A 9,625-nucleotide genomic window follows, 5' to 3' on the forward strand; every position below is an offset into this window, starting at 1 on the left:
CTTTTAGTTCTCTCAAGAATCATAAGAGAATCAACTTTCAGTTAGCCTCTTAAGAAAGGGAAAAGCAGTTGCTGCCAATAATCCCCAAAGCACATTTTTGCCTTTGTATTCTATTTTCTACTTAGCATTGAATATAAGTAACATGGTCATCCTCAGTTTATAGTTGGAATAAAACAATAACAGACCTAACTGGGACACAGTCAGCATTAGCCTAATCTGAGCTGCCCTTATTCTTTGCAGTCGTGGTACACTGCTTCCCTGGGTTAGAAGAAGTAACTGGGGTGTCTGGGTGGGTCAGACCCTTCAGGCAAGAAACAATGTATTAATAGTGTGGATTATATATATACTAATTACCTGCTCTGCTTAATCATGTGGAGAAACTGAATTAATCAGAAATTATAAAGCACATACTTTGTTATGTGCTAGGCTTTGCCTCCTGGCCTGTAGATAATTAAGACCTAGGGAATACCATCAGAGATGTGCTATGTTATTTGGGTGTTACAAAAGCAGATCTAGACAAGCTGTCCACTTAAATGGTACCTGTTGGTCAGAAAAAGAATTTATTTAAAGATTATGATCATGTAAAGTTACAGTACTCAACCCTTCTAGCAAAATATTTTTTTTAAAAATAAACTAAATGCCTTTATAAACTTGTGTCCTCTTGTGTTGAATAACATACATTGTTTGAGTAGTAATCTTTCCCAGTGACATTCCATTCATGACAAGACTCATTTAAGAACAGGGACCAGTGTATACCCTCACCAGCCTACCCTTAGAGCAGCATTATCCAATAGAATTTTCTGCAACGATGGAAACATTCTATACTTTCATCCACTACAACAGCCACTAGCCACATGTGGCTACTGATCATTAATATGTGTTTAGAATGAGAAATTGAGTTTCAAGTTTGGCATGTTGGCTAATAATGTGTAGGGACAAGACAGTCTGCAGATCCAGCCTGGCTAGATCTGACACCTAACCCACATATCATATTCCCTAATCTTAGTATACACATCTGAACTTCCACTTTCTCTGGTTAAAGTGAGAAAAAGGTCAGATGCTGTTCCTGAAACAGCAAAGAAGGGTGCAATGAAAAGACTGTCATATTTAGTGTTCCCAAGCCCAAGAAACCCTGCCAATCATCCAGAGCATGTTTTCGGGAAAATGAACCTATTCTTCATCAATAGAGAAGTTTGCTTGATGCATCTTTTATTATTTTCACAAGAACAAGCTCTCTCTTCATATGAAGCCATAGCTAGTTGCAACTGTCAAATCAAAATGGATGCAAATTCTGCACATTATTCATAGATAACCCCCAAAACTCACTCCTTCTTTATAGGGTAGGAAAGAGGCAGAGACAATGATAAGTTGGTCCAACTTTATTAAAACCTGTTACAGGAGACACAGTTCAAATAATCAGTTTGTGGTTTTAAGGCCTGTAGTTATGTTTTACTACAAAAGAATATAAAATACATTAGTTCAAACTACAGTGTAAAAAGAAATTTTAAAAATGAACAGTGTATCCTCATAAAATGTTTGCAAATAATTTCTTTCTAAGCACTTACAACTAGTTACAGCTCTTTTAAAAATGCAGATAACCAGTTTGAATTTAATGAGAAAACGTGTTCATGTTAGGCACTTCGGCCCCAACTTTCACAAACTATTGCAAGTTAGAAGATACTTTGTTGCTAAATGAAAAAAAAATCACATTTTTTCACATCAGGCAAAATTGAACTAGACTTAACAGTTTTAAATGAGCAATAATAGCTCACAACATTGGAGAGAAATCACCTCTTGCCTCACAAATGCAAAATAAATTCTCTAGACTCCCCTCTCTGTAGAGACTATCAGCTCCCTATCAAAGCTTGAACCTCAGTAAGCACAATTTGGGAATGAAAACACACTTTAATATGAGAATTGGTTAGAATAGACATCTCCTGCAGGAAGCTTCTTTGATTGTTTTTGTTAAGCATTCTCTCAATCTTCAAGCTCTTTAAAACCCACTCCATTCCCAAGATCACTGAAAATGAAAAGAATAAATCAGATGGCCCTGACAGCAACCTTCACGTCAAGGCAATGTTTTAACTCGTGTCTCTGATTCTTCATCCCTCATTTCCTACTGACAGTGTCTCCCTCACCTCTTGGAGTATTTGAGGTTCTCCATATTACAGACCCTTGCTTCCTTTTTTTTTTTTTTTTTTTTACCTTCAGGTATAACATTTACATTTTTTTGAAAAAAATGTGTTTAGTAAACACTCTTCAAGTCCTGCACCTAATTTCCTGATATGTAAAACATAGAAGCTTTAGTCTCCTGGGACTAAGGTTTACTTTTGCACCAACTATTAATATTTAAGAAGGCTCCTTGATGTCTAAGTTTTCCTTTAGAGATCAGAATTCATAAAAAAAAAAAAAAATTTCAGTTGTGAAACACCTGTTACTAATTTAGAGCAAAGCTATACAACATAGCAAAACTCCATTTATTAAACTTTATCTCATGCAAACTTAAAAAAATAATTCCAGGCCCCAATATAGATCATGAATCTACTTAGACTCAAACATGGTAAAACAAATTTTTAAATTTTTCCAGTCTTCCCAAAAGAAGTGCAGATCAAATCTGCTGCCAAAGAACATAGTTTTTGACCTGGTAACAGAAAATCATTCCGGTGACCTGACACATGGCCAAGATTCTAAGACTAGAATTAAAGGCATTCTTTTGGATTCTGTCCTTTAATAATTTTCAGAGGAAAACCATCAAGAGGCTTCCAGCTCAGTAGAGATATTGATCAAAGCTTTATAAAAATGAGCTGGTTTGAAGACCTTCGGTAAGGTTCAATAAATTCAACAGGCCAAAGGAGTGAGTTTTTCACCGATGGAGCTCTCACCACTCACTGGTTTTGTGCCAGTTTTCCATAGCCTCCTCTCCCAGCATCATAGTCTTGCCGATACTCATCTCGTACCTTAATTGAAAAGAACACAAAGTTATAGAGAAGATTGGTATAACAAATCTGCTTCCCACAAACATGTCAGACAAACAGTCTGCTAAATCTTTTCAGGTGCCATAGGACATTCAAGTAGGATGTACACACCTAAACCTGTTTCAGTGTTTTGTTTTCATTCTAGACACTCCTACATGTAGAATATGTCTAGCCCCTAGCAGAAGTTCAATAATGGTTCCTTGTAGAAATGTACAGAATATACTGTTTCAAGGTTTAAACTAATTTACCAAAACCAATGGGTGGTTTTCAGATTTACTTCAAGCCAAGCTTACAGGCACAAAGTTATTTATAAAATAGTAAATACAAATTGACAAAACACCTGTCATCACGACTGGAATCTCAGGCAAAGGCTGAGCCCAGAGATCGATCCTACATACCTGGCCCCCAGATCGCCCACGTCCATACTGCCTGCCCTCCTTAAAGCCTGCATCCCAATCTGTGCGAATGATCCGGTCATCCAGACGAGTTCCATTTATGTACCGCATGGCATTTTCTGCATCTGCTCTTGAATAGTATCTTAAGGATAAGTATTAAGGAACACTAGCATTTCTCTAAATGCTTTGGAAATACAGGAAGCAACACATAAATAAACCTGAGTTGTTAGGAAAAAGTACAGAAGCTAATCCAACCAGATTGAGTTCAAAGATGATAACTTAGCTTGCACAGGGCTGTTTGAGGCTGGTCCAGAAGCATTCTGGGAGTCAAACATGATACTTTTCCACAGCTACATTGATGATGATTTCCTGGACATTCCTGTTAATAATTCTTTGGTCCCATTGTCTCCGTATTTTGGCTTGCAAAATATAAAATATATTCAGTGTAGGTTTTAGACCACAAACTGTATACTTCTTATCAAAGAAACAGTGATATCCAAATCGGGCACTATGTATTCAAAAACAACTGTGATAAAAAGAGGAGGTCACAGTGCATGTGGAATTGCCACTGCATTTCACTAGAAGGAAAGGCTCAAAGTATCACCCAGGTTAGTAGTTCCCAAACCCATTTAAGCAGATCTTAGGATAGTATTAATATTTTTAAAAATCTCTATAAGCAAAGATGATTAGCAGGGTTTGGGAAATGCTACTTTAGACTTTTTTCTTGTCTTTAATTACACAGGTAGGGAAACACTTGGTGGAATTCCAGTATCCAGCACCTAGACAATGCCTAGCACATAGTAGGCATTCAGTAGTTTTATGCTGAATGAATAAAATGAATGCTAGATGGACAAACTGAGAAAAACTGCTGGTAATAGCAACTTCTCTTTGGGTATTTGCTATTTATGTCTGTTGGTCTTTGACCTACAAAGCAAATGCAAAAACACTCTGGTTCTCAGAGACTCATTATCTACTGGATAGATTTTCTTTGACTTGAATTTTCATTGTTCTCCCTGTCCCCTGTGAACTATTTTATGCCATTGCTATCGGCGGCAAAAGCAAAACTTGGGCAACCTGGTCCCTTGTGTCTGATGGGAGAATGGAAGAAACTTGCTGAGCCCAGAAATCAGATACCAAAATCACAAGTGGAGAATAGGTTCACAAGCAGGGCTTTTGGTTCAAGTTGGTAAGAGTAAACATATTTCTACCTTCTTGCTCAAGGCCACATTAAAAGGTCAGGAAAGAAACATATAGAGCCTAGCAGTGGACTAGAGATTGAACAAAAGCTCATGGAAGAATGCTAATGGATGAAACAAAAGTCACCCATGGAAATATTCTTGAAGGAGATAACAATCTACAAGAGGGTTTTAATTCAAAGTTGAATAAGAAGGGAGGCTGCAAATATGGTTTAATTAAAGGTTTATCTGGGAAGACCCACAAGCAGGAAGGCGTATATCCCAGGCAAATAAAAATAAAATAATAGGGTTCTGAATGAACTGTCTGGAGGAACTAGTGTCTTTGATGCTAGCAGGCCAAAATAAAATCTCTCTTCATTCTGGCATCTGAGAAACCCACACATCCCAAAGGCAAGACAGCAATTTGAGAAAGCAGCTCTGGCTCCAGTGAGTAAGTATTCTTTTCCTTAATTATGAATGGAAACACAGGGCTCATCAGACATTTGAGGAAAATTTACAACATAAATACAACCAAAACAAACATAATTCAGGGCACAGAAAAAAAATTCAAAAGACACATTAGATCAGGTCTGGGAAATTTCTCAGAATCTAAAATGGCAAAAAAATAAAATATTAGTAAAAAGACCCAAAGGCTAAATCCAGGAAGTACAATAATTATAGTTTCCAAGCGGATAATAAATCATCACAAGTAAATACAGTTTTGATTTTTACCTACAAAATCAATCCATATCTACATAATGAAATACTATACAGCCATTTTAAAAATAGGTAGACCTACATGTGCTAATATGGAACAATCTCTAAGATAGGTTTAAAAAATTACACATACAGTATGCTACCACACAGCCACAAGACTATTTTTGGAAAGACACCCAAGGAGCCTGTAACTGACTGACTGTGGGGAAGGGAACTGGGGGTTTAGAATGGTACAGGGAATTCATTTTCACTATACCCTTTAGACTTTTTTCTAACACCAAGGGCACGTACTCTCGAACAATTGTTTTTTTTTTTTAAGCATCAACCATAAACAAAGCACAGATTTCAGAACAGAATGTACATATTACCAGTTTTCACATTATAAGAGTGTAGGCACATTGGACAGAAGGTAGGAGGTAGAAAAAGGAAGAAGTGTAGGGATGCTAATAAGCTAATACCTTCATTTTTTTTGAACAGGCAACGAATCTCAGCTCTCCCCTGGTTCAACAGCTACATTAGACATTCAAGAAGGATACTCCACAAAACAGAATCCACATGCTGTTTTTTTCATTTTATCCAGACCCATAATGATTTTCTTTATGTCACCGCTTTTGCTGAAGAGTTCATAGATTTGTTCTTCAGTTGTGTAAAAGGAAAGATTTCCAACATACAATGTACAGCTTTTCTTCAGTAACTTTTCCTGTTCTTCATTGTCACCCTAGAATTTCAAATAGAGACAAAGTTAAGCAATACAACTTAAGAAGAGCCTTGCTTAAATAATATTTCTAAGTATGGCAAAATATTAATTCTGATTTGGAAATCAAATCTGCATCCCAATCCCCCACAAATCCCTTGCCAAAAAAGAAAAAGAGGTGGTTCACATTCTATGAAGCACTTATGCAAGGTCCAGACTGCTCTTAGTAGAGGGACAGGGCTCAAAAGTTATACTGCATGCAACAGTGTAACTTCTACACCAGACTGCCACGTAAGTGGAACATCTTTTCCCTGCACACGCTGTATCCTCAACACTGGATCCTTCTCTAATGGCCCAAGTTTAAGTTCCTGACCTTGACCCAATATATTAGATAGAGTACTTTTATTCTCTGTAGTGAAAAATAAATGGATTTTCAAAGAGAGTTTTCCTTGTAATACTCCCATAGAGACCATTCAAAGCAATAACTGCTTAGATTATTTACATGCTCATATATTTTCCTCTGAGTTTAGGGGAAAATGTAGTGATCACTAAAACATAAAAGATCTCACTTTCCTAATGGGTTTCCTAATTTGGGAGACAGGATGAAGCCAGAGGCAGGACTATAACTGGGCTTCAGCCAACACACCTGGTAATCCCTGGGGATAAAATGGCTCATCATAGGCTAGACGTAGTATTTGAGACACCCTCACAAAAACAAGTATAGCTGTCACTAGACCTAGCCTCCACATGAGGGACGACAAATGTGATTGAAGGCCTATGAGATGGCCTGTTCTCAGGCCCTTCTGCCCCGGGTTGGGGCTCTGGCATTAACCGTACAGTGGTATTCCAACCTGCAGAGTAGCAGAGTAGATCCTTACTCAGCCCCCCCAGGCATTTTTCCAAGAGTCCTCCCTTTGTCATTTTCTACTCCATATGTAATGCTGTTCCAGTTTCCTTCACTCTGAGAATATGACTTTGTATTCTTTGTCTGACTGCTCTGTAGCACAGTGTTCACAGTAATAGGTCTCATGTCATCACCTTCAGGGGTAGATTATAGAAATAGGGAAACCTTATAAACTCACATGAAAAGGAAACCAAAATGAATTATGGTACATCTAAAAGTGTAAAACTATGCAGCCCCTAGAAAAATGTACATCTACATGCAGTGATATGAAACATCTCCGAGATGGAGTGCAAAGTGAAAAAAGGAAGGTACAGAACAGTATGGACGGGTATGCTCCAAATTACATTTTTTAAAAGCATGAACATACACAGATACCACACATAAGAAAATGGCAAGTATGTCTGCTCTGGGGGGGGGGAATCAAGGGAATGCAGGTCAAAGACTTACACGTATGCTGTCTTATTTAATTCCCGTAACAACTATATGAGGTAGGTCATAATTTATCCCCATTTTACACATTAGGAAAGACAGTTAAGTAACATGTCTAAGGTCACACAACTACTCAGTAGTTGTAGCTGAAATTTCTTATTCCCAATCCCATACTGCCTTTAAAAACCCAGAGGACAATAGTCATTTTATGTTAAAAACAGGTTTTCAGAACTTTGCAATGAGACAGAAAAAGTTGTAAAATTAGGGACAGGAGGCAGTTTCTTTCTTTTTTTCTTTCTTTTCTCACACATATAAGTAATGTCCAAACAGCCTGCAGCTTAAGACATTGTGGTGTAAGGTACTTAAGGTGTGATATTAATATGGAGTCCACTCAGGGAACACTAGAAATTCTGCATGACAGTATCTTATTACTGTCTAAATAAAGCTATAGGCTTTAGACTGCAGAAACGAATATAGCAAAAGCTGAATTCTTCCACAGTTTTTATCTTGCGAGATGCCTTAAATTCAAGCTGGTTATGACGTGGAACTGTCTGGGGTAATGAGAACTGTAAAAGTGGTGTAAGTGAAAACCATGCCTAGCGCTTAAACGTTGAAAAACTGTTGACTGAGTGAATGAATTTAAGAGCTTCCTCAATTTGGCCTCAAAAAAAATTTCTTTTTCCCTACCCTACTAACACACTTTTCACATTGTCCACGACCATCCTCTCCTACACGTGCCCCCTCATTTCCCAGTCACAAGGGGATTTTCCCTCTTTTTTGAACCTTCACAGCCCCTCCCTTTCCACTCATTTCTGCATTAGATTTTGATTACCTGCCTCCATTTACAATCCCTACTACAGGGTTGTGAGCCCTTAGGGTGCAGAAACTGTCTTCCCTCTCCCTCTAGGGCTTAGGAGAAGGCTTTGGCTACAGCACTCAATAAACGTTAACTAAATAATTGGGCTAATGAGTGTCTCACCCTATCCCACCCCCGCCTTTGATACTAAAAAGCCCACCTTGAATATCTGCAGCGTTACCCCTTTCCGCAAAATACATTGTGACATAGCCTAGACTAAAATTTCTCTTCTGAAATCCAGCAATTCTCTGACCTTGCTATCCAAACACCTTCAACGTGCTTAGCTTGGCTGGTCCACCTCCCTACTCCGTAGCCTCACCGACAGCGGAGTCAGGACTTAACTCTGCCTCTCGTAACCACCGCGCAGAACTTCGTAGTACCATCCCATCAGAGAGGGAAAGGACCTGAATTGCCTAACGGCACTGTTTGGCTGATTAAGAAAAAAAAGCCCCTGTATCTGGGTCAGGAAGGCACCTCACCTCCACATATTCCAGAGGTGAAAAGGACACCCTTCCCCTCATCACATAGTCACTCCGCCGAGGCAAAGCCCATGAAAATGGGAGCCACCACTACTACCGCCGCTCAAACCTCTCTGCATTGGCCAAGTAGAGAGCGGCTGCAAGGGAATGCAAAAGCGAGCCTCGAACTTCCTTTCTTCAAGAGAAACTGGCGTCAGTGATATCCAAACGCCCTTCCAGCATCCATTCCCTGCCTCCCCAGCAGGCACTGGGGCCCCATTTGGCCTTTGGAGACACAAGCAGAATGGGATACGACACAAAGAAAAACGCAAAACGTTTCTCAGCGTTCTAGCCCAGGGCCTTCCCCTCTCGCGGCCCGGCCCCCCTCACCCGGAAGTGCTGGTCCCGGTACTGGCTCAGCTCCACGTAGGAGTCGCTGCGCAGCGCCTTCAGGCCACCAGACATAGTGCAGACAGGTGGACAAGGACGCAGCGACTCCTGGAACAACCAAGTAGCGTCGGCGGAAGCGGAAACGCGCGAAAGCGGCGGCCGAAAGTGGGACTCGTCATGCCCAATCCGAGTGCGGCAGTGTCGTCATCAGACGGCGCGGGGCGTCGCCGGTCAGAAGGTGGGAGCGGCGTGCTCCCGGTTCCGGGGCGCTCGGAGGAAGATGGTTCTCCGGCGGCTGCTGGCAGCCCTGCTGCACAGCCCGCAGCTGGTGGAGCGTCTGTCCGAGTCGCGGCCCATCCGACGTGCGGCGCAGCTCACCGCCTTCGCATTGCTGCAGGCCCAGCTGCGCGGCCAGGACGCGGCTCGCCGCCTGCGGGGTCTCGCGGCCGGGCCCGCGGAATCCCTGAGCCGCCGGGCTGAGAGATTCAAAGATACCTTCACCCAGGAGCTACGTCGCGGCCTCCGGGACCGGCCGGGGTCCCCACCAGGTAGCCAGAGGGGCCCTGGTACGAACACTTAACCAACCCCTGGCGTGGCTGAGGTCGTTTACTTTTCCTTCTGGGTTCTACAGC

General features: G+C 40.9%; 1 protein-coding gene across 2 annotated transcripts; it reads right to left on the reverse strand.

Annotated features, from left to right (window-relative positions):
• Positions 1-1,566: 1,566 nt before the first annotated feature.
• Positions 1,567-9,142, reverse strand: NCBP2 (nuclear cap binding protein subunit 2, 20kDa). Of its 2 annotated transcripts, XM_012641361.1 has the most exons (5): positions 8,994-9,142; positions 5,799-5,980; positions 3,374-3,512; positions 2,890-2,957; positions 1,567-2,020 (listed from the first exon to the last, which is right to left on the reverse strand). In XM_012641361.1, the coding sequence occupies exons 1-5, from the start codon at positions 9,066-9,068 to the stop codon at positions 1,978-1,980; spliced, it is 507 nt and encodes a 168-aa protein (XP_012496815.1). In that variant the 5' UTR covers positions 9,069-9,142; the 3' UTR covers positions 1,567-1,977. The 2 variants fall into 2 exon arrangements, with proteins under 2 accessions (XP_012496815.1, XP_012496824.1); XM_012641370.1 differs by lacking the exon at positions 1,567-2,020 and having other exon boundaries at positions 2,712-2,957.
• Positions 9,143-9,625: the final 483 nt, after the last annotated feature.

The sequence above is a fragment of the Propithecus coquereli genome, unplaced genomic scaffold (genome assembly GCF_000956105.1).
Source record: "Propithecus coquereli isolate 6110/MARCELLA unplaced genomic scaffold, Pcoq_1.0 Scaffold10, whole genome shotgun sequence".
In the NCBI taxonomy this organism is placed as follows: domain Eukaryota; kingdom Metazoa; phylum Chordata; class Mammalia; order Primates; family Indriidae; genus Propithecus; species Propithecus coquereli.